Here is a 26,045-nt window from a genome sequence, read left to right on the forward strand (position 1 = left end):
AGCGTTGCTTTGGATGCTGGCTCACTTACCAGGAGGCGCCCACTGCCAATAGTCCCGCAGCTGCATGCGTCTAACAGGTAAAGTAACCTAAAAAAATGATTGCGGTTCCTTTATTGAAGTTAATTATCTGCCCTCATTTTTTTTTCTGTTCACTTGTATTTACCTCTTCTTTTACAGAGCAAATAATATAACTCCACATGTTCCTATACCAATATCACACGTTCTGTCAAACCAATCAATAAGAACAACAGAACATGTCAATAAGCAACATGTACAGGTAAAATGGTAGTGATTTATATTGAAGTTAGATACACAAAAAGTACTTTTTCAGTGTCAAAACAGCAGATGGCGATATTGTACAATACAACAGCAAAAACCTTTTCCAAGTCTGATACAGAATTAAAAAACACCTTTGTATTAGCAACTCAGGTTGCTGTCACTACACATGCTACATATTCTATCTCTACTACTGCAAAAATATCAAGCAGAAATCTAAAAAAAAAAAAAAATTGTTGTTTTACTGTGGCTTTTCTCTCTGTGAATCCAGGGTTTGGATCCCAGCTGGTACAAGGGAAAGACAACTCGAGAACAGGCTGAAGTTTCTCTCTGGGAGGTGAACAAGGTTTGATGCTGCATCATTTTCTCTGTTGATAAAATATTCAGACACACAGAGAGACACACACGTTTCAGCGAGACATAAAAAACAAACAATTTCACAAGCGTGTGGTTTCCTCTCCTGAAGGATGGAGCGTTCTTAGTGAGGGACAGCTCACAAGGCTCAGCACATCCCTACACTCTGATGCTGCTAAATCAAGGCAAGATTTTCAACATTAAGATCCAAAGACAAAATGACTTCTATTATCTTGGAAATGGCACAAACAAAACTAAGGTAAGCTAAAATGCGCTGTGAACCTAAACAAAGAAAAGAAAAAGAAGTGCTCTCTTTTATTTAGCTGAAAAGTTCACGTATTGCGGCACACCTCAGGGAATGTGTGATGCCGATTTGTGCTGCTCTGCGTCATTAGGTCCCCGTCATTTTCAGTGTGTGCTATTGTGCTTTAGAGTTTCCTCAGGGTGAAGGAGCTGATTATCCATCACATGAACACCCCGCTGCTGCTCATAGATGCCACAGACCAGTGCTCTGAGGAGCAGCCGCAGTGCTGTCTGCTGCACCCTGCGGGACTCTGACCACGCCAGCAGCAGGTTTAATGTGAGTGCTCGCATATGTTTCTGTCTTCCACACATGCAAATCTTTGCATGCACATGTGTTGCTTTTCTTAGATGTTTTAATAACCTCCGAAATAAATGTCACAATATTCAAAAGCTCAAAAGGTCATTGTTATGTAATTCTCATATTACATACTGGATTTATTTATTTATTTTTAATTGTGCACTTTTTTCCACCCAGATTACCTCTGCTCATCACGCCTCAGGTTAGGCTCAGTCCAGTCTGCTGCTGCTTCACTGCCTCTGGGATTTTCCTTGGAGAAATGCCTTTTTGTCAGGGTGGCTAACAGAGATGAGCAGATCGCATTGCTTCTGATGGGTTCGCACTGCAGAGAGAAACCCAGTATCATTTATCACTGTAGCCTCGGGTCAATGGCAACTGTTATTGCAGCTAAAACAATCCGCGTAGGGAAAAATGTAATTGTATACACAGTGTATCTTTTTATTCCCTCCTTCAATTACAAACTGCGTCAGTCTGTCATGTCTGCATGACTCAGATTTGCTGGACTTAATTTGCTCGCTGACATCTTTATGATCACTTGTTACTTCCTTGTCATTGTGACTTACAGTGGATGATGCTTTTGTATACAAACAGATGAGTACAAACAAATGAGCTTGCATAGAAAAAGCAACACGTCCACATCTGATCGTGTCTAAGAGGGTCTAGGGAATTTAAGATTTGACTTGACAAAAAATTGTTTTAAAAGTGTAGTGTCACGCTAAACCATTGACTCACCCAGAATTTTTTATTTACCATTTGTGGGACCTTAACCACTAACTATGGCCAGCAAGGATGGGGAAACTGATCAGACTTGATAGAAAGATGGATAAACTTTAATAAAAGGCAGTTATGGAAGAAACCATATTAGAGACTGCAAAACAATTTAGTTTACTTTCCACTTTTTCTACAAAGTATTCACCCAGGGAAGCTGAATACAAATGCACAGCACTGTTATTAAACATAAAACAAATGAATGCAACTGGTTTAATGTGGTGTAAGGTGACAACATATAGAACAGCACAAGTTATTAGAACTTCTGCAGGGCAACGTATATGACAAAATAATGAAGCAGCAAGTATTAGAAAATCCAAAACAATTATTTGTCATAAAGAGACAAAACCAAACACACCATCACAAGTCCAAGCGTCAAAGCAGTTAGAAAATTCCACTTTGAGTCTGTGACTGAAAGGAGCTGATGGCTATAAGTAAGAATGATAAAAAAAAGAGCATACTGCTCTGACTGCCAACTTAACCACAACCATTGCCCGAGGCAGAATTTAAGTTGCAATAACGTCAGAGCCACTGACAAGACAGCCATCTGCGTGAAACTCCTTCAGTTACCCCTATCTGTACATCAGCAACTCATGTTCTCACAGACAGTGCTGTCAAATTAATGCCAATTTGGACTGCTGACATCTACATTTGTAAGAAAATATGAAAAAAAAACCCTGTAATATTCCAAGTGTATCACATTCTCAGACCTGGAAGAGCAGGTGTCTTTAGACTTTTTGGGGAAAATGTAAACCCAGGGGATAAAAAGTTAAAACATACATGCCAATTGATCCATGTCGTTGGACAGCAAGTCTAAACCTCTCAGGATGTTTTCCAGAGCAGTGCTGACAGCGGTAGTAGCTTGTTCTTCTTCCTTTTCTGCGTTTTCCATCTGAAAAATGCTACAAGAGAACATTTGAAGCAATTTATGTGCACACACCAGTCTGGCGTAAGAGAATAACCACTGCCAATGTTAAAAAGTAATGTTACTGTGCTTTGATTGTTGCACAAATGTAAAAAAAATACAAAAAATAAAAATAAAAAAATTGAAACGTAATTGTGAATGTATTTTAAGCATCAGAATATACATTTTTGATTTAATTTTGTAAAAGAAAAAATAAATCAAGTCAGTGATTAAAAAATGACAGATTGCCATGTTACATATATTTGCTTATTTATTGAAAGTATTCATTGAAACAGAACAGTTTAAAACTTGAGAAACTCGTGTAAATTAGTCAATATTAACATAAAGCAAGCAAACAAGACTGCACTTTAACATGGAAGCAATAAATCCGAGTATAATTTAATGCGACTTAATCTACAGTTTGACATTGTGATGAGTCAGCTTTCTCAGCTCCAGCTTCCATCTGCGGCTGCGGGTCCGCTTCCCCAAAGACAGCCGCCCTGCATCTGCTGTGCGCCTCCTCCAGCTCCCGCATACACGCCTCCCCGTCGAAACCGGTTCGCAGCGTCACCATGTCATAAGCCATCCAGGTCAGCTGCACTGCGGGTGGGCGCAAATGTATAAAGCACACGCCGTTAAATCAATGGATCCCCCCCGCCCCCATTACAGCGCAATTAGCTGTAACAATATGATTGGCAGAGCCACGCGATTACACACACCTGATATGTTCTCAACATCCTCAATCATTCTCTCCAAATCCTTATTCAGTTCATACATATCGGTGCTGCTCCGTGAAGGCACCACGGGACATGACGGATCCTCCATCTATATTATGTACGGGCATCACTGATTTAATGACACAACTCACGTCTTTTACTTTTAAATAAACCACAGAAACACGCCACGGCAAAGTTATAGTCATTAATGTAGTTATAAATGAGTCATGCTTTTTATATTGCGCTCCGAGAGAAAACAGTTAGGGCCGTTGGGTTAGCAAGAGCCCTTAAGTTAGCACGGCAGCAGCTGCAGGGAAAACCGGGGTAGTTGAACCTTCAACGTCATGACAAAACACGAGAATTTCGGACTGAAGCTTATTTTGTGGGGGGTTTATTCCATCTCTCAAAATGTAATACTGTTTATTTGTTTACCCAGAAATTAAAACTCACCGTGGAAAACCGGTTTGGAGCTCAGAAAGAAAGAAAGTTCTCGGCTCGTTAATAATGAGCGCGCGCACTTCCAGCTTCCGTTATTTTTCCGGTCTAGCACATTGCTAGCCTTAAAGCTATTAAATGCTAAAATAGGCCTTAATGAAACCTCAATTAAAGTCCCGCTTTAGAAATGCTAAACTTTGCATTTTCAATTTGAGTCATGTATAAAGTACGTGTTTGTTACCTTTGACCTCTCGTAAAGGAAAATAACATTACAAACATGAAAAACAATTCACTTTCTCATGTTTTTCTTATTTTGATAAAAGAAAAAAAAACATTGAGTTGGAGTCCCACACAAAATTTGATTTAGGGAGCTTCCAACTAGCACAAAGCCTTCAGATTAACTGATATTATCTGCCTTCCTTGTTTCTTTTTTATTTTGCATTATACGTCTATGTCAACCATTAGTCTGCAAGTTTTTGTAAATCTGATAATTTAGATTAAAGTGCTGAAAAAACAATCATAAACATAAAAAATCAAAAACATTGGAATATATTTTTATGAAATAAAACAATTAAAAAACAAGTTTTATTATAAACACTTTTTTTATTAAATAAACTGTTATTTTCAACTTGTACATTTCTTAGTGTTTTGTAGCCTACTGTGCACACAAAAGAAAAAAAAAATCTGAAATGAGTTTATGCCAGACCATCAAATTGAGTGGAAAATTATTTAAGTGAGAGTGAACAAAACCCCCTCAGGGGACTGAATTAGCTGACAACAGAAAAAAAAAAAAAGAAGAAGAGAGAAACCCATAGGCTTCTCACCTTAGAAAAAGCACCAATCGAGACACACTGGGGCGGGCCAAATGAGAAGATATAGACCTTGTGACAGGTGACACCTTGACATAGAGCAAGGACAAGCAGACAAGAAAGGATCGGAGAAGAACAGAGCTCAACTTTAAAACTAAGAAAAAACTATTTTGATGACTGGTCGATATTTCAGTGAGAACTGAAAAAGAAAGACTTTCAGGAACTGGCACAACTGTCAGTAATTTTAGTCGAAGAGGAAGGACAACAACAAGCAGAACAGAAGAGGGTAAGAGGTCCAAAGAAACTTGATGATGTCTTCATTTGAGACCCAGAGCCAGTCACCTCCTCGTTGTGGTCCACAGTTTCCAAGTTTAGGCCAGGAACCTCCAGAGCTCAGCATGTACGGTGAATGCTACTACCCTCCTCCATCCCTGCCGAGTCCTCAGCGGACAGCTCCTTCTTCCTATGAACTGAGTGACTACACCACCTCATCTCCAAACCCGTACCTTTGGTTCAACAGCCCCGGGATCAACTCCTCTTCATACCTGTCCAGCAATGGCCCACCAGGGAATCCAGGCCCACCGTTTGTACCTCAGCATTACGGCATGCAGAGACCCTACCTGGGACCAGCTGGACCGGGGGGTCCAGGAGGGGAACTAAGTTGGTTCTCACTTCCCTCACAAGAAGATCTGATGAAGTTGGTCAGACCACCTTATTCCTACTCTGCTCTGATTGCAATGGCTATCCATGGAGCACCAGACAAGAGACTGACACTGAGTCAGATTTACCAGTACGTTGCTGATAACTTTCCTTTTTACAACAAGAGTAAAGCTGGCTGGCAGAATTCCATCAGACACAACCTGTCACTCAATGACTGCTTCAAAAAAGTGCCAAGAGATGAGGACGATCCAGGTAACACACTCAGACAAATTGTGACTTTATTGTTGTACTCAAATAGTTTTTTTTTTAAACTGTAAGTGTTTGATTAAGTCATGCATATCTAAACTGCATCTTGTACAATAGGTAAAGGCAACTACTGGACACTCGACCCGAACTGCGAGAAGATGTTTGACAATGGAAACTTTCGCCGTAAAAGGAAGAGAAAGTCTGACTCCCTCAATAGTGGTGACGGCACTTCAGGGCCTCCAGAGTCAGGAGACAGTGAAAGGGGAAGCCCCAAACACCCTGCCCTTACCATGTCCCCGACACCGGACAGAATCCCCTCCCCTTCACTGTCGGGTCCCACGCCATGCCTGAGCAGCTTCTTGTCTGAAATGTCTACAGTTTCTACTGGAGCAACAAACGAGGTCGGGGGAGATGGGTTGACCAGGCCGCTGCAGATTAACCTTCCCCTAGATGGACCGCATAGACCTACCCAGCCAGGAAACTTTAGCAACTATTCCCCCAACTCAGGTGTCTCAGAGTGGGTACCACAGGTACCAGCTCCCTCTGTGCTCACATCCTCACCGTCCCACTCTTCATTAGGTTACTCTAGCCCCATTCTGAGCCAGTACACTGGGTCCAGTGGGCATTTCTATCCTACTCTGAGCTCCACTGGAATCATATATCATCGAGATGGCACAGAGGTTTAAGGAGACGCAAGGGGAGGGAATGATGTCTTAGGAAAGACTGTTGAAGGATCTTTCAAATGTCTGGTATTCATTTTGGCAAAACATAATGGCTTTTTGCTGACCTAGACAGGTGAGAGTGCTATAACACATGAGCTTACTAAACGGTGCTCTATTCCCACAAAAAAAAAAGCTGATTCAGGTATAGTGGCCTTTCATTGTCCAACCGTAAAAAAAAGGAGCTTGCCTTGCTATCAGATCCTGTCAGCTTTTTATTTCAGATATATCTCTGCAAGAGCTGTGTCAACTTTAGCTGACGAAGCTCTAATCTGCTGACGCCATGCCATTCAACGCTGACAGACCGCTTATTCAGAGGGGTAGTTGAATTACAGTGATGTCACGATTGTGTTATTCCTGCGCAAAATAATAAACAAGTAATAATGAGACTGTCATTGTTTTTAGTACTGCAACAATTGGATTCATTTACAGTCTGGGAGTGTAATATAATGGTGGTAGTTGTACTTTGTAAGTATGTTCACTTGTAGTTTGTTACCTAATTGTTGGTTTGTTTGTAAAAGTTTTGTTAAACAGAAGGAGTTCATAAGGTGTGGCTTCATGCTGTATATTGTGTTTTTACCATTAATAAAAATCTGTTTGACATACGTCTTTCTTTTCATATATATACATATATATATATTTATTTTGTATTTCTTTTTAAAAATAACCCTAGGGGGATTAAGCAGTTATGGAGAATTAAATGTCTATTAATCCATCGCCTAACATCAGATCCTCACGTATTCAGAAACCTAGAAAAAGGCTATAAAAAGAGAAAATTAGATAATAAACTCTGGCAGAACAACAACAAAAAAAAAAAAAACATAAAAAACTGCCCCGTCAGTGAAAGCAATGACCAGTAGTGTGAAACCAACTTGTCAGTGTAACCTGATCTTTGTTGATGGATAGTTAACTGATTCTCCTAAACGGCGAAAAGCTACATTCCCATGCTTTTTTCCCTCCTCAGCACGACACAGTGAAATCTGTGGGTGTCCCACACACACATACTGCTGACAGAATGAAAACTTTAAAACGGAGATAAGCAATAAATGGCGATGTTTGAAATCAGGGAGATTTAACAAAATACAAAAATATAAAAGTAAAATAGCAAATGTGTTCATAAAATGATCTTATCCAAGTTTTATACATACATATATAACAGATAATTTTATTACTGTATATACACAATATGTAGAACATTCTGAATAAGATCATTATGACCATTTGTCCTCCTGTTCTCTGTGTGTACATTTTAGTGACCAGGACAGACAACTTATTTACTGGGTGTTTTAACACTGATTTAGACTGCAAAGTTCAGACACCAACTTTGCATTTGCCTGTATTATGCAATATCCTCTTTATTATCTTGATATACTTCAATTTTGTTTATTTATGTTGTTTCCAGGCACTTTGCAAAAAAAGAAAAACAAGAAAAAATCCAATTCATATTTAGGAATATTCTGTCAATTACATCGTAACTACATAGGCACCTATATAGTCAATTACATCCACTGCATTTCACCCTGCCTTTTGAACAGTATAAGATCAGTGTATTATTCAAAGTGGTAAAAATGTCTAAAAAATAATCTGAAGTCAGCCAAGTGCAAGAATTCCCTGACCTTGCAGCAAGTGGCGAAAACAGCAACAGTTGACAGCCAATTGCATTGAGTCATTTAAGTCACAGCAATGCTGAGCTTTCATTGGCCAGATCTATGCAGGTATGGAAAAATGGCCTCAATTTTATTCTATTGTATTCTATTTTATTTTATTTTATTCTATTTTATTCTATTCTATTCTAATCTATTCTAATCTTTGAGTGCATAAAAATAATTGGCAAATAATTTATAGAAAACAGTCATACACTGTAATTTGTCTTCTACTGCAACATGTGGTTAACAGCGACTGGCTGCTGCTTTCCCTCATGATTCTGATGGAAGCAGCAAGGCCGGACCGTTTTCTTTCATAGTTTTATGATTTTCACTTCAGATTTGTTTGATAAATAACAAATCTGAAGTGAAAATCTGTTTGACATGCTAATATGTCAAACCCAAGGCTTGAAAGACAGTGTCCTTTCTTACCATGACTGCGTTTGTCTGAATATTTTTTAATGAACAGGACCCCAACATGTGCATTTTATGAGAAAAATATTTCTCATAAAACTAATTTAAATTGATCAAATTGTAAAGACATATAAGAAGAAAGGCAGAGTGCCTTCATTATTAATTCAGGCCTATTTATGAATTATGAAAACCTCGACTAAACCTCCAATCTGAGTGACTTCCTATGGCTCCTTTATAGACTTCAGAAGCAGAAAACATAATTCATCCAAATAAAATATCTCGGGTCACATTATGATGTTTAAACTTATCACATCCAGCTGTGATAGCAATTACACTGAGCTGCAGATGCGGAGAAAATAAAATCAGATAATCTTATCTGGTTTTATTTTGGCCAGAGACTCGTCTCTATGTGTGGTACATAAAAATAAGAACAAAAGTCCTTTTACTGATGTCTCCCTTAGGCCTTTATTTACCCTGAAACACAGGCAGCAAGACCGACATTTACATTAAACACAAGAAAGGAAGAGACAATGAAAGAGAGGCAGAGCAAAGGGAAGAAAGAAAAAAGACAGAAGGAAAAAAAGAAGAGAAGAAAGAAAGAGAAAGAAATTTGTCTTTCAGGTGAAGCAAGTGGAATTTACCATCTTGGCACTAATGACAAAATGTCTCAGGGGAAGGAGGTCAGCCTGTTAAAATTTGCATAACTGATTTCAAAACAATAACAAAAATGGAGACAAGGTTTCGCTTGCATGGATCACAGATTCCTGCTTTCTCCTGGTGTTGGGTTTTTGCCCATATCAGATTTAACTAAGTGAAATGTCATAAGTCAAACTGTGCCATGGAAAAAAGAAGACGAAAGAAAGCCATTTAAAATCAATTCATTCCTCCACAACACCCACATTTCCCAAAAAAGCAAAAAGAGATGTTCCATCAAAGTTGCCATCAAACCAATAATAAAATCCATACGGAATTTAAAAACATGAATTCATGTATTCATGAGCCTTTTCACTTGATGTATCACTAATAAAAGTCTTCAGAGAGAAGAGAAAGTCTTTCGTTTTTCAGTGTTTTTAACTAAATGTTGTCTGTCGGGCTGGGGGGAGTAGTGGTTAGGACTTGTCCTGGGTTTACAGTTGTTTTTATTGAGCGGTAGCTGAAGACGGGTGGTATACCCCCTCAGTTACGCCTCAGGGATCAACAGGTATAAAAGCTAATAGTTCGATGGATCAGTAGGGGTCTCTGTTTAAGGATCTAAGCCAGTCTAGTTGAGCTGTTCGTGCCCAAGTGATAGAAAGGAGGGATATAAGAAATATCTGAATGTTGAAATGCAGCATCCCCTTGATCAAATGTAATAAAAAAAAAGAAAGAGACACAAATCTAAAAAAAAAAAAAAATATTTTTCATTGGAGTAGTTTTTAAGGAAATATTCCAACATTAAAATGTTGAAAATATGACTCATATATATTAGATCCTACTAAAAGACCTAATGCTGCCCTAGTTTACTAATAGAGCCCAGTGGAAACATCCTGATATCTCCAGTGGTGATTTTCCTTTTCTTTTCTTTCATTTGAAAGGGATGGGTTTTTGTGAGTTTTTTTTTTTTTCTTCTTCTCATATTACAAATACAAACAGATCTGCAAGGGGGTTTAGTCAAAAGCTGATATAATGCAGATCTGACCCTTGCCAGAATTAGATTAAAATATTTTTTTAAATTATTATTAATATTTTACCAGTTGCATAGAGAAGTGACCAGATCTTCCGATCTCAAAAACATGGAGTTCATTGCTTTAAAAAAAAAGACAAAAAAAAAAAAGAAAAAACAAAATAATTACCAGTGGGAACACAGAAAAGCTTGCCAGCAATCAAAACAATGTTTTCATAGTGTAATTCCAATGAAGATTTTTTTCTGTGATTAGTGAGAGGAGCAAATTTCTGCTCAGAAAAAAAAAAAAAATCCCTCTCTCTCTCCCTCTTTCTCGCGCTCTCATATATATATGTCTTATATATATATATATATATATATATATATATATATATATATATATATATATATATATATATATATATATATATATATATATATATATATATATATTATATATTCATGTCAGTGAGTTTCTTATAATGAACACACACCACTTTCTGTTCTGGTTTGTTGTTTCTCCCTGTATCACGTTCAGACTTTGTGCTGACAAGTACCAATAGGTGCACGAAGAACAACCGGGCTCCCTTCCATCCCCAGCCATCCGCCCATCCAGCGGGATCTCTCTCCTTGTGCCAACTGAAACGTTTTAAGAGCTTTAGTCTCCGTGACTTGATTAACAGCAGAAACCCCTCGGAGCCATCTTATTCAGGCAGTTTAAAACTGATGCAAATTTTCCAACTGCTAATCACACCTTGGAAGAGGATGAAAAGCTTAGAGAGGGGCTGATGTCGTAGATGAGGGTTTGTAGATAAACGGTAAAACAGAAGAGACTCGACTCCCCGAAACCAAAGCCACTTTGATTTTTACTCCAACCCACATGTCGGTTTGCCTTCGTACCTTGGGACTTCCCTTATTGTTTTACCTGTTGTTCAGTTTGCACAGAATGATCCCACCTCTCCCTATCTATATATTTTTTTTGACTGAAAAGTAACGTTTAACACATTTATGTTTTCACCTCCTGGAATTTTTTCCCCACCTTTCTGGGCCTTTTCCTTCAGCCGAGCAGCACTTTCACTTCTGTACAACTGCCATCACCTGTCAGAGTTTACATAGGTTTTACTGAAATGGCAGAAAATTATAGTGCTTATGGCACAAATCATAAGGTGTGAGTCAGTTGTGGTTGACGCTAATCCGCATGAGGGATGAACCGACCTCTCAGTGTTTGAGGGATACCCTAGCTCCTCATCCATCACTCCCGTGTTACTTTAGCTCCTTGCCTAAGGCAGGAGAATGATTGCTAAACACAGTGATACGATTAAATCTATTAAAATCCTCCTCCTCTCCACCTGCTGCTTGGCTCGTGGCAGTCTTCCCCACACCTGCCGAAGTAACGGAACGCACACACACGCGCGCTCGCTCGCGCCAACGCACGCACGCACCCACGCACGCACGCATGCATGCGCGATTCTCTGCAATTCCCTGTGTGAAGTGCATGCAACAGTGTGGTGTTTATAATACAAACTCAAGCAAAGAATGATATCCTACAACTGACATGCATGTCAGATTTGAATAAGACATGTCTTCACTGACTTTGCACAAAAGGATTGCACTTCTCCCTGCGCAAGTTCTTTCTGCCCTCAGTTAGAAGACGTCCACAGTGTCACCTTCAGTAACTGTTTCCTGGTCTGAAGGCCAATATTCTTGGTACCGACTTAACCCAAAACACACAAGGACACGCTTGCACGTCTGCCTTGTGTTTCTACTAAAACACTGGAGCCCTATCAAGGCTGTTTAGTAAACGGTAGGGGAGAACGTCTAGCCTCGGAAGACGTGTCAGCATGCCTGCCCCCCTCCTCGCCACAGCAAGGTACCACCGGCTCGGTGTTATGTGTAAACACCCACACACACTCCTGACACACGAATGCAGGTGATGAAAGGAGCGAAAGAGGTTTTCTACCGGTTTGGCAGTCACTCAACAACCTTTCAGTTTGCCTCCTCCAGCAGAGGTCAGAGGAAACTGCCAGACTCTGTGCTGTCTCCGTGTGAGAAACGCTCCAGTCAGGGAGTAGCAACCACTGAACACCGTATCGAACGAATATTTCTTACTGACAGTTCTACACTTCTGGTCATTGTGATATCGCTTGAAAGACAAATCTGCACAAGATCTGGGATACTTAGAAGCACAGCGTCCGACAGCATTAAACCAACGATAAAGTCCCAGTTTGAGTGTAGTCCATAAAAATGCGGCAGCTCCTTCTCTGTGGACCTGTGCAGTCTTGTCCCAGTGTGTTGGAGTCCAAAGAATAAGGCAGTATGAGATCTTCCCTTACTAAACATGGTTTATATACACGATTTGGGAAAAAGAGAAGTTTGAAGACAAACACAGAGCTCCGCGAGATACTGTGTATATTTGAATCATTGCTATTTCACCCTAAAATATTTCCATGTCAACATGCAGTAAACATGGAGTTATGGAAAGGGCTTTTCAGCGAGGGAGGGAGAGAACCCGGGGACGAGTCAAGTGTATGCGAATGACATCTCGCATGTCTGAGACAGGAAGTTAGTATGTTTCACAAGAAACGTATGTTTTGGAAAATCCGGCGTGAGAAGTTGCCGTTGCCTCGCTCAGTAACATAGCTGTAAGTGAGGACATAGTGTCCACGCCTCAGGTTCATGTCTTTTCCAGCCTCTCAACAAGTAGTCCTACAAATCAAATTTAACTGGCTTATATTTTTCCACTGAAGAAAGGCACCTAAGAGCATAATGCAGCCACCCCTGTGTTTCAGACTGCGATGTTCATGGTAACGCTCAAAGCTAGTCCGCGTAGGATTTTGAATAGTTTGGAGCACATCGCCTCCGTCCATGTGTTTGCTGTTTCTCCTCCATGACTTTTAGCTAATTTGATCTTCTTTCTTCAAAACTGACATTGCTTTGCCAGTCTTGAAGAAAGAGCTGACGTGTGGAGTGTATAACAAATAGATGTCATGTTAGCATATTCTCCTGCCTGATATTTTAGTTGCTTCTCTAATTAATGCTTCCCTTGGCCAGGTGACAGCTCTGAGGCCTCCGCAGATCAGCTGTATTCATCCAGTTTTAATTACAAACAGAAGCACTGGACTTATTGCTTTTGTTACTTCTGTATTTGATTATTCTCAGGGTGCACTCAAGGAAATGGGGGGATACATTTTTTAGGTTTCCATTCATTCTAAAAAAAATAAGAAGAAGTAAACAATGTTCCGTTCTTCTTTCCACTTTGCAATAATGTGCTTTGTTTAGTGTTGACACATAGGACATTAAATTAGCCAAGATGTGGAACAGAACAAAATAAAGAACAAGGTCAGACTAGAAGGCACAAACACACCTAACAAAAACCAGAATCTAGAAGATAAAACCAATAGACCTTGACTCTGAAAGTCATGTCTAATTTTGATGTATTATGTGGAAGATATCCCAGCCACCCAAGAAAATATTTGTACTCAAATTTTCTTCCGACCCAACAAAAGTCTCTTTTTTTTGTTAGCCAAAAATGTATTTGAACAATATGCTTAATGTTTTTGATACAATAATATGGAGAAAAAATATGTGTAGTATGTCGGTTCTCTGAAACAAACAGACAAAAGAAAAATTATGGTGCGAAAACAAACCCAGTTTCTTTTGCTTTTACACATTATCCATTGTAAATTGGACAGTGTATCTAATTGTATTCAGTTTGAATGAGACAAAACTGCTTTGTACAATTGTAAAGGTTGTCTTCTGAATCCTAAAACTGTGAGAAGATTCGCCTTAGCATGCAGTGGTTGGTCTCTACCTGTTCAGTAAGCCGGCCCTGCATTAATACACCCCACTGGGCTCAAAGGCGCTCACATTGATAACCATTAGCCATCCTTACAAACACATTGCTTCAGCAATGTGCAGTCTTAGTTTATTTTTGATGATGCATTAAATACATCCAGATAGAAAACGCTTTGGGTAAGTCTTAACACTCTTATTTTACTTTCAGTAATAGATTCTGCATCAGTAGTACTGCCTAAGGTGAAAAACATAAGGAGAGTTTCTACACTCATTAGGTTTGGTTTAAACAAACTGAGAGAAAGTCATGTTTCAGGAAAAAAAAAAAAAATCTCCGCAGGCCAGAAATCAAAAACTGTCACTCAAATAACCCCTGTGAAGAGGCTGTAGTTTTTTTTTTTTTTTTGCATAGATGTATTTTTAGTTATGTGTCAGTAGTATATACATCATAGTCATTTGGTGATGCACCTTTCACAGTTTTGTTAAATGTAAACGCTGATTAACGATTCTATTTTTTTCATTTCAAATACATTTTTTTTGTTTGGTTTTATTTACATCTTTACATCTTTGACGTCGTCTTTGTCACTGCTGTTCTGACACATATGTAATGAACATTTAATGGTGCGGTCTAGGGCTCAAGCACAGATCACGAGAAATCAAAAAGTTCACAGTAACGTCTAATGAGCCTGATTTAACCAACAAATATACAAATACATGTGCAACACACAGAGAGTCACTGTTTCAACACTTGGACTCTTATACCACGAAGCTTATTAGAGTAAAGGTCAGTCACAATATTTGTGAATTACCATCATAAAGCTTTAAAGGTGATGGACGACACGTCACCTCCTGCAGTGTGAAACACAGGAAACGTCTCCAAATTGCTCTTGTGTGCCCAGCAGATGTTAACATCTTTCAAACCCTCATAATAATTGGAGTATGATTTACTGCTCAATGACTTCAGAGAAAAAACAACAAGGTGTGTGTTAGACACTGTTGTTAGGGGCTTTCCTAGAGGAGCATATTTCTGACGCAGATGGAAACATGACATTTAAAATAGTTTCACAGCTTTCTAACCCTTTCCTTGCTGAAGTCACATGCTAAATTTGTAAATCTGCAGGGGATCGGCACACGTTATTTTTTGCTGATAGGCAGTATTTTAGGCGACCGCATGAGAACTGGCAGGTGAACGTGATGAATATTTTTTTTTTTAAAAAGAGACTGTTTCTCATGAAGTATTTGTGAGGGAACGACTTTCCTTCAAAGTTCAGCGCAAAAGCAAAAAAAGAACCAAACAAAACCATGAGTTTCAAGGAGTCGCCTGTGTGACACCGACAGCTCTTTGCTATTTGAATGACAGGAAAAGACAGCTTTGTGCTGTTTGGGTGTTGTCAAAGATGCAGGAAAAATAAAAAAGGTAAAAATCTGAAACCATTGTCTCAGACAGAACCAGACAGAGTTATTGAGGTTGTTAAAAAAAATTCCCAATGAGTATTCGGAACTGTTGTTTCTCAGAACGCACGGTTCATTTATAAGAAGGAAATATTACACCCTCCTAAGTCAGTGACCCTTTTTTAAACAGACAGCCCACATGAGGGTGAAGCAATAAGAACAGGTGTGAAAACAGGCATCTAGTTTGGAGAGATACCCTCTAGTGGTCAGTTTTTTCACAGGTCTTCATATTAAACACCAAAGAACAGTAGTTCGTTTTTATGTATTTTACTGCAGCTCAGAATCCTGTAATACAAGGCGAGGTAACTGTAAAAAGGCATTATTGCATGAGGTGATTCAAAATGGAAAATAAACCAATAAACACTTACACCGACGGCAATAAATACATGAAAAGATGAACAGTGAAAAAAGTCATACAAAGCAACAGGAACAATAAAATGCTAATTGAAAACAAAAAACATAATGGTACAATGATAATTAGAATTTTCTTTTGTTTAAATTCATGACAACTGTAAATTTAGTCCTGGGAAGATCAAATAATTAAGAAAAGAAATGATTCAGAAATAATTGTTTGTCGGTAGAGGAGGAAGAAAATAGAACAACAAATCAGAAGCAAACCTAAACATTGAAGATGAGCAAATTTGGACCTGAGGTAGAAGATTTATAATGAGATGCAAAGGGAGAAAGTAAATCTGGAGCAGGACAAAAAGAAGAGAAGGGTTCATTTAAATTCACTGACAAAACTCATTGAAGAGTCACCAGGGGAAAACAGCAGGTAGCACATGTAGCTCCTAAAAGTTGAATAAATGAATGTACTTGCCTAGAAGTGTTGTTAAAATCGAATACATTTTCTCAGGACACTAATCCAGTAAGGACTCAAAAGAACCATGTGTTGTTTAATCAAGATGCTGACACCCAACAGAGGTGATCCCCAAAGTATAAATAAAATCTGTAACAGGCAATCCCCAAATGCCTGTTACATGAAAACAGGGTGACATATGTTTGTTACTTATTTTTTTCAGGAATATTTTATAAACTGTGATCAAAGAGAAATCTTCAGCTCAAACCAGCGATAATAAGATGAAGTGAACTATTTTATGTTCTTAGCAACATTATGCATATGTGACACGTTGAATTGACTGGTTGCATCCCATTCAGGTCCATTCAGATTCTTCTATGTTTTGGTTTTATGTGCTATAATGCAGGGGTTTTGTTGCTAAAGATGTTTAATGAAACCTGGTGAACTGCTGGTTGAGGAGAGAACACTGCATGGTAGACATGGGCCCCCCATGTACGATGAAGTGATTGAGTGGAGTGGGGAATCCCACACCTCTAGTAACTCTGTAGTTACTGGAGTAACTCTAGTTACTGGAGGTGTGTTGGGAATACACTGTCTGTGTCCACGCTTCTTCTACAACCTGCTATTGGACGCAGATAGAGTTTATCTACTGCACCATCTGATGTTTGAAATAAGAACTGCAGTACTTTAACTGTGCCTCTACAAAATGGTCAAAGTCAGCTGCAAAGAGTCGGCGCAAGTATGTTTTAACAGCCGCTGCAAGTGACCATGAAGGGCAAACATGGATGAGATGCCTGGCAGACCTGAAAGCTGCTGCTCACCGAGTCCTATTTGATCTCCGGATAGTTGAAGGAACTAACCGCACTTCTTCTACCTGGAAAACAGAAGTGCAATTTTGTTCCACTGCACATTCAGTGTAGATGAAATTCTGTATAAATTGGAGTTTTTTTTTTTTTCAATATCTAAACCTCACAATATTTGCATATGTTAACACTCAGCTGTGTGTAGTGCTTTAAATATTCATCTTAAGGTTTCGCATTCGGATCCCATGTTTTCTAAAACAAAAATAACAAAGAAATAAAGAAGATTATAATTGCTGCCTAGACCGTTGAATTGTACTCAGGTTTCCAATTAAAGAACTTTAGAAATGCTGGTTAGAGCTGAGAAATCCATTAACAAGTTTAATTAGCACTTAATAAGAGGCAGCAATTGTCTATGGTCTCCTGGTTCCTGAAAACTTGTGTTATCACCACAGAATAGAGGAATTGTACGACCATGACCCACGTAACACAGAAAGTGAATAATTAGGATTAAAATCATAAAGTTAGACAAATACTTATATTGGTTACAAGAAAGAAACAACAACAGTAACTTTAGTTTTAAAGTCTATTAAGCCGTAATTGGCTATTTAGCTAATATTTCCTTTGAGAACATCTGAGGAAAGTACTGCATCGCCTAATTATTCTTGTTGCACACAGGCGGTACTTGCCTTATGAACCTTTATTTCCCCACTGGGCTTCTCGGCTGGTCTGGAGTAAATCAACTGGTGCATGCAAATTTATGTGTCTCAATCCCCGTGGCAAGAGGGGAAGGTGTGCGCGTCCACGTACGTGCACATACGAGCGTGAGTGTACGTGTGTGGGCGGAGGAGGCAACTGGACCATGCAGATGAGTTGAATCCCGCCGCCGCTGCTGCTGCTGGGAAAATCCTCCCTGGGACACCTCATGTCAGCGCGGTGGATCTATTTGGACACCGTTTCCTGATGTATGCTCAGACTCACACAGAGACTCTCCGTGAAGGTGAATGCATTTCAATTCATTGTCCAGGATTACGTAGTTCTTTGGACAGGCCAGAATATTTTTCACGAATGTTTTAAAAAGTGTGTCATCAGAATGAACTTGAGAGATGAAAATACATAGTGCTTGCTTTTGAAAAGGTTAGCCCCCACAAATGTTGAGTTTAACTGGTAAATTACACATAAGAAGCCAAAGGAAATCGCATAAAAATATGGACATCGGCACCCATTTTTCAGGAGTCAGGCATCAGGGGTGAAAAATAAAAAAATATTTATTCTTGTGAGAAAAATCTGTAATGTAGACTTTTTTGTGTAATAGAAGTAGATCACTTTTGCTTCAAGTCCAAAAGCCCTATACAACTACAGTACGATGCTTGTCTCATGGATTTTGGCAGGCACAATACAGACGTGAAGGCCCTCGGAGGTGACATCTTTTCGGACCACATCCATGCAGTTTCCAGCAAGAAAATACAAAGCCACATGTCACAAGAAACATTGGTACTGAAAAGAGGTACGGGCCTACCTGCAGTCCTGTTTTTTTCTGAATAAAAATATCTCTAAGTTGCAAACAAATGGAAAGTCAAGACCAAAAACCTGTTACCTCGGCACTTCAAAGCGCAACGGCCAGGCATGCTCGCTGACAAGACCGCCATAGACGCCATATGCAGGAACTCCACTGATCTTTCTCCGATATCAAAATGTGTTTGTGGGTCTGAAAGATTTAAGGGCAACAAAATGAAACATTTGTAACTTTTTCCACACCACTGTAAATCTTGGATTTAATCTGCAACCCGGCCAGAGCTCCTGCTCAAACACCACATCAGGGGGTGATCCCCCACTGATCCCTGACTGCAGTGTGCAGGAACAAAAGCTGGCAATCCAACCCTCCCTGTAGTTATTTGTGTGGGTGTACATATGCAAAGTCTATTAAAATCGGAGCTGGAGGAGGTGTTTCAGGCCCCGCTTCCCCCCAGATGCTTCCCCACCTTTACGTGCAGTTCTAGAGAGATAAAGCTGCGTTGGTTGTAATGTATTTTTGTGAAGTTACGTGAACTGAGCTCTCATCAGCATCCCTCCCAATGAATTTGAAACTGAAAGCTTAATCACCTTAAGTGTAGCGTTTTAATGGTGGTGCACAACCTTCATGGTGCTCAATTAAGCAGTTTGTAGCAATAAGTGCGGCTGCAGAGCAGAAAATGCTGAAACTCAGAAAACGAGATTAAAGGAAAACATCAGTGGAAAGGGAGTTTTTATGAGAGCAACTCACTGTTCTAGTTGACTGAGTTAGCTCATTTGCTGGCTCTCATGAAACCCCACAAGAAGACGGCCAGCACCAGTTATTCCTGTTGAGAAACAAGACAGCATGGCTTTTGTCCTCTTATGAATTTTTATCATTAAAAGAACATTTAGTTCTCACCCACCACACCCCAAGGGCCCTCCGCAAAATAACTCAAATAGGAAGTCCCGGAAGAATGCACCAGCGTCTCAGTTCATTCGACAAATGATCAGATCAATCGAGTTTGGTCTAAAAGGTTTGCCAGACATACTTTTCTCTCTTCACGTGAATGCCGCACCTTGAATTTCACGACAATCAACTGACAAGGCCGAAGCGGATTGAAGGAGAAAGTGTCTCAAAACTGCAATGGGGCAAAGGTGATGGAAGTGAAATGAATCACTCATTCTACCTCCACGGGAATTCAATAAGCTGCCGCTCTGGTCCAGATGGTAACCGCTTCTGACATTTTACTCATCTGAATTTCAAGTAGAACCACAGGGAAGGCAGGGTCTGCTCTGAAAGGACCGGGGAGGGCTTGATGACGCTGGATGGAAGCGAACATGTGTCAGTAGACTGATCCCTATATTGCCACACTGATGAGGACCCTAAAGGCAGGAAAACCTATGAATGCATACAGCCTGTTCAAAACACGAAGAAGTCAATGGAGGCGGCATTATAGTGACTGGGAACGGCTGTCATCATAATACTTCATTGCGCAAATTAAAAGTACTTAACATTGTTGTGTGTCTATTTGTGTTTTCCTGGATTTTGATGCAGGAAATGACACAAGTCCACAAGATCTCCCCAGAGATCTACTGAGCGACTTGATGGGTTCACACTTCACCTTGTTGATGCAAACAGATGAGAGTTCTCAGAGGCCAAAGTGTTTCACTCGAGTGGCCAGAGATGAAATGAAAGGTACAACAGATTGTGAGATGTAGATGGATTTAAACCATACATTGTTGGCCTTTGTGTCAGTGGACATGTTCATTTTTTTGGTTTTTGTCAGAGCCTGGCTGGAAAAGCATCTGGTTATTTGTTGAAAGCGAGGTTCGGCTCTCGGTTTTAAGCACAAACCAGAAAATTGCTCAATCTTGTGAGAACATCTAGGAAATTTGCTGTTGGGGACTGGAAGGAGAAAGGAGCATGAAGCACGGCTAATTGAAGAGGATGGAAGAGGACAATATGCTGCTCATTCTTTTCCAGCTGGAAATTAGCAAATGAGCATTTTTTTTCCCAGAACATCAATAGTCTAATTACCCCTGAAGGTTATCAGTAGATGGACCTCTATACTGCACAGGAGTGCTGCTGAAATAAATAAACAAGAAAACGATGGTTTCTAAGCCGCGATGGCAAAGACGATGAGAAAAATGATAGAGAAAGTAGAAAACAGGATGTAGATCGATGCATTTTTAAACGACACACATCAACCACTTTATTAAGTACATCCCACCAGTTGTTTGCCAATCCAAATTGCAATCTGCAGTCACAGGACTGCAACTAAGTGCATTTAGCAGACGTGGCTAAGACTGCTTGCTGGAGTGCAAACAGCATTTAGACTGAAGAAGAAAAAATATTTTACCGAGTTTATCGCGTATGTCCGACTGGTTTATGACCCACTGAAATTTTCCACGCCAACGTCTCTCAGCTTTACAGTTTGTGCAGTTAAAATGCGTTATTAACGTAACGGGTCAGAAAAAAAACAAAAAAACAAAACAACTCAACATAAAAGCAACAATAGCTGAAATGTCCGCTTGTTTCAATCAGCGTTTGAGGAATACGTTCAAAGCAACATGAAGCATGTTGCTTCTATCAACAGTTTAGGACTGTGGTCGTGGAAGTGTGTGTGGATACTTTCTTGCAACACTTTGAACCCCCTTGCAATCAATCTAGCATGTTAGCATGTCCACCCCATTACTGCCACAGTGTACTCATCTGATGGTTGCTTCCAGCCAGATAATGCGCCATCACACGATGCTCATATCGTGTCAAGTTGCTTTCTTCAACAAGATCAGGTTCACCAGTAGCCTCCCTGGTCACTAGATTTCACCTCTTTGTCTGTCCTGTTGTGCTGGAACAGCAGGACAGACAAATCTGTAGCAATTGAATGATGCAGTCATGTTGGTGTGGACCAGAAATGTTGGGGGATTTTTCTCACACTTTGTTGAATTTGTGCCATATAGAAATTAAGCAGCTTGAAGGCAAAGCGAGTTCGATTTCAAGCCACCGGAGGGATTATTAGATTTTGAACGGAATCGGATTTTCTCCTATAATTCTCCAATTTGTTCAACCCTTTAACCCACCAAACACAGTCAATTTTCCCATCTGTGCTGAAAAAATGTATTCCAAGTCTACAGCCACTGTTATTCACAGCCTCACAGTGTTGTGAGGCTGATATACATGGATAGTTTTTGAAAAATATCTACAAATTTGTTTCCAATTCAGTTACATGAGATCCCCATCGAATGCTATGGTACCCATGATTCTTACAGAATATATGAAAGTCTTGCACTGTACTTTGTCCTCGTGTTACAATGCAGATTTGTTCTTTAGAGAGTTTTTATTTGCACTGTACTTACAATGGACTTGCACAGCAACAGAGAAGATTGATTTGAAGACTAGCGCTGTAGACTCCCAGGTGGATGTCTTGTTTGATGGCTGAGGGAAAACAGCTAAGTCCCAGAGCTGTGTGTGGGAAGAATAAACTTTGACTTATTCCTAAGACAGGAAGAGTTTTAACCCCGGTGGATCCATCCTGGCCATAAAGATGAGCTTTGAGGTTTTTCCTCTCACTGATTGGTTTAATAACTGCCCCAGTGTGATCTTTTGGCAGAGCAGGATGGAGCTCTGGGGCAGGAGAGAAGGCGTTGTGGGTTTTCATCAACCAAACACTCACTGACTCAGACAGTATATTCTATACTATTAATGTATTGACACACCATTGCATCACTGTCAAAGCTTGAAGTCAACCTGAGGAAGATCCAGGAGGGCAGCAATGCTCGTCATGCACAATGAGGATCAAAGCACCCATAAACTCAGTCTTCAAAAAAAAGAAAATAGTCTTCACAACAAATTGCCACGTTAGTTAACCTATCCTGGAAATAATATCGCTTTCACTGGCTGTAATAGTATACGATAATTCAATAATTGTAATATTACCATTTTGACTCCAGCTGCCTCAGAGATTTAACATCTACATCTCCGATGTTTACATAAACCTTCAACTATTCAAGATGGATAAAACTGAAGAAGCCAAAGAATAAAGTCATAAAATCATCTCATTTCACATTAAAATAGTTTGCATCTGAAATCTGAACATAATTTCAGCTCCCAAAAGCCTCAGAGCCCACCTACACCAAGTCTCTAGTTTTATTGCTCTCTGTTTTGATATGACTTGTTGATAATACAGCTTGAAATGGGGTTTCCACTCAGTCCCCTGGTTTAGTTTCAGTTGCAGAGTTTGCAAATAATCCATAAGAGGTGTATACACACATACACAAAACTTAAAAAAGAAAATTAGAGTTACACACAGCGGTGTATCTGAAAACAAGAATCATACAAAGTAGACCAGAGAGTAGAATAGAGTTTCCTCTGAGTAGAAACCTGAAGAAATATTACAAAGTTGTTTGCAATATATTTAAGAAACAATCAAGCAAAACTTTATAACAATTAAAGATGGACCATATGAACTTTAATGAATCGACAATGCTTTGGGGGCTGTTTGAGTCAGTGTTCCCTTTTGATTTTCCACTGTGGTTTTATTCCTGTGAGAGTTTCTTATAGCAGGAAGGTTTGCATCCCTGGTGCACCATAGTCACGATTAGTTTATCGTGAAGTCAGTTTCCGCTCTGGTCCCAAACAGAATGTTGTCTCATGCTCTATGAGATGGATTTTAATTATACTTCTGTGAATTTCTTGTTCTTTGGAGACTCAAAAGCTATCCCAACACAAGCAGTCCTGTGGCTGACAAACATTTCCAAAAGCTTCAACAAGCAGGTAAAGCTACATATTTCTGAGGGATGTGTTTTAGATCAGCTTATGCTTTTGAAGAAAACTGTACACTGAGAAATACAAGAGTGGATATTATTGAAAATGAATGTATTTCACAAAAATCAATTCAGAAAGATTAGCGATAATATAGATTAAGCACAAACTGGTATTTGTTAATTACCTACAGCCAATGCTCAAAACGTAAGGTAATAATATTACATCACAACAACAACAACAAAACAATACAGAAATATGAAAAATATTATATGTGCCTTCTTAAAGGTACTGATTTTACAAAAGTACGTCTGAGCAAAGCACATATGTCCAATTTACTGGGCTCGACCTCTAACCAATACCGTACTACTGAAGATAGTTGATATTCTGACATCAACCAGCTTCGTAAAGGCACAAGGCCAAACATTAATTTCCCAACCATAAAATTGTCACAGCAACCAAAGTGACTAAACAAAATCTCTCGAGAGTTTCATGTCACAGCTCTTCAATTCTGACGAGAGACAACAGAAAACACTTTACCTGCCCCAGAAGAAGACAGAGGGGTCACAGGGAAGGACGGCAGACGGCTCAGGAGAGGAAGCATTTTTCACCGTATTAATTTATATGTTCCTTCTAGAAGTGGCAGCCATCACAGTCAGTTAAGGGAGATCCATTCCTGCCCCTCTCATGGGCCTTCCTGTGACGTTTTCATTCGTCACATGAAAGCAGTTGCTTTCCTAAGTGAAAGGTTTTTACTTTCACTTAGGAAAAGTGGAGCTATGTAAGAGACCGTGGTTTGGGAAAATAAAAGAAGATGTGGATTGTTTGGACCAGGGAAAGGTAAAAGATGGATACCAGTGTATTAAACATCAAATTGATCAAACACACAGAGATGCCATCATTTGATTCATTTTTCATGCTACATGTTCTCATGCCAGTGTCTCCTAATTCACTCAAATTCATAAAACAGAAGAGGATGGACACATTGCAAAAATGGCAGCAACTATAATCGTGGTCATTGTGGAACAAGCAGTTTATGCTTATTTTTGGTGCAAACAATGTAAACGCAGAAGATTAAGATGTGCATTGATAGCATTGTCAAAAGAAGGCAATTTGCCACAAGCTCTTCCTGTTGCATTAAACCACATTTAAAATCTAGCAAAAAAATAAATAAAAAATTGCTCGAATAAAATACAATGTAAAATATTTTTTTAAATATTTATGGTTCATTTTGATATAGTTCCAACACAGAATGTGAAACTGGCATTCTGTACAAATGCCTAAAAAAGCATCAAACAATCAATGAAGACAAAATGTAAACAGTTAAAATCAATATATATATCTTTTTTGAAAAATAAACTGCCCATCATCTACACACCAATTCCCCCCCTAAAATTTTGATGAAAGGACTTTAGGAGGACAGGGAGCCTTTGTCAAAGTGGATAAAATATTAATGGAGCTGAAACCAAGATATTGGTAAATAAAGATGAATTAGACGCTGCAAAAATCTCTAGATTTTGCTGAGTTTCACGTCCAAGCCGGATCAAGACTGTAATCAAACAGCCAGAGGTGAACCTGACACATTTGGGCGTTTGTTTAGTTTGAGCGGTCCAGTCCGAGTCCGAAGCTGAATGGACCTGAGAAGCCACAGAAAAAAACAAAAAACAAAACAAAAATGACCTCAAACGCATGAACATCCACTGAAGATTGACGTTTGGTAACAGGCAAGAATCAAACTGAACCCACAGACAATAAAACATGTAAATTGATCCGGTGAAGAAAGAACTCGGAGGAACCGACAGGAAGGGAAACAGCTGCAAACAGCAATTTGAAACAAATGAGGTAAAGGAAACGGAATGAATGCAAACACGGCAGCAGACAGACGTAGGTAGAGATTGAAATGCAGACAGTCCCCGGAACGCTGTCTGAATCTCTTAGTGATTCTGACATCATCACCAAGGCTGTAATTGTGCACGAGACCCGTAACTCACACATGCTCACGTTGCTTCACCAACGTCTCCATCTGTTGCTTTGTCTTCCATGTCGTGAACTCTGGAGGATGCAAATCAGACTTTGCTCAGTACACTGTGCTTTTGTCATCAGGTGTGAAGACAAAAATACGAGAAGACAGCTTTGTAATGCAAATTTTGTTAAGGATAGATGAAGGAACAAGCACAGGTCTTGCTGGTCTCCATGTATCAGCTCAGACAGAAACACCGGGAGAGCTGTAGGTGCAAGCACCCGCGGTCAGATCACATTCCCCGTGAAGTATCTACAAAAACCAAGTAGCTGGGATTCTTCACATATGCTGCAGCTTCTGCTGGTTACGTCCCAAAAGGTCAGGCTGTTATTACAGATGATGCTAAGCTATGGGAGGGCGAGGAATTCACAAAGATTGATGACACAATATCAGGCGTGCTGAGGATAAATTACCGCTATGTAAGGGATAAATCCCAATCATCGACACTAAGAATTTCAGAAAGCGTGCAATCTTCTTAGAAAATATCTGGGCAATGGCATGAATGTGCACTCAGCTGGAGAAAAGCAGACGTCTTACAAGAGGAACGGTGGAAAAAAAGCAAAAAGAAAGTCCAGCAGGACTCCCTTCTCCAGCTACACGGGTACTTTCTAGAAGTGAGGGCAAAGAGTGGGAAAAAGAGAGAGACTCGAGTTCAGATAATGACACTGATGCAAGGGAACATACATCGGAGGTGAGGACGATGGGGGCATGAGGGAACGAGACAGCGGCGGGCTAAGGA

At 39.7% G+C, this 26,045-nt stretch overlaps 1 protein-coding gene and 1 long non-coding RNA gene across 2 annotated transcripts; one reads left to right on the top strand and one right to left on the bottom strand.

The window, feature by feature from the left end:
- Positions 1–200: 200 nt before the first annotated feature.
- On the bottom strand, positions 201–4,225 carry LOC129362755 (uncharacterized). The gene is made up of 4 exons (XR_008606262.1): positions 4,070–4,225; positions 2,780–2,901; positions 1,414–1,553; positions 201–644 (listed from the first exon to the last, which is right to left on the bottom strand). It is a non-coding gene; the product is annotated as an uncharacterized LOC129362755 (long non-coding RNA).
- Positions 4,226–4,943: 718 nt separating this feature from the next.
- Positions 4,944–7,093, top strand: foxi3b (forkhead box I3b). Its single transcript, XM_055033888.1, has 2 exons — positions 4,944–5,775; positions 5,887–7,093. Exons 1-2 carry the CDS (start codon positions 5,172–5,174, stop codon positions 6,453–6,455), a joined length of 1,173 nt encoding a protein of 390 aa, XP_054889863.1. The 5' UTR covers positions 4,944–5,171; the 3' UTR covers positions 6,456–7,093.
- The last annotated feature ends 18,952 nt before the right edge of the window (positions 7,094–26,045 follow it).

This window comes from Poeciliopsis prolifica, unplaced genomic scaffold (genome assembly GCF_027474105.1).
Source record: "Poeciliopsis prolifica strain line A6 unplaced genomic scaffold, Auburn_PproV2 SCAFFOLD009, whole genome shotgun sequence".
Taxonomy (NCBI): Eukaryota; Metazoa; Chordata; class Actinopteri; order Cyprinodontiformes; family Poeciliidae; genus Poeciliopsis; species Poeciliopsis prolifica.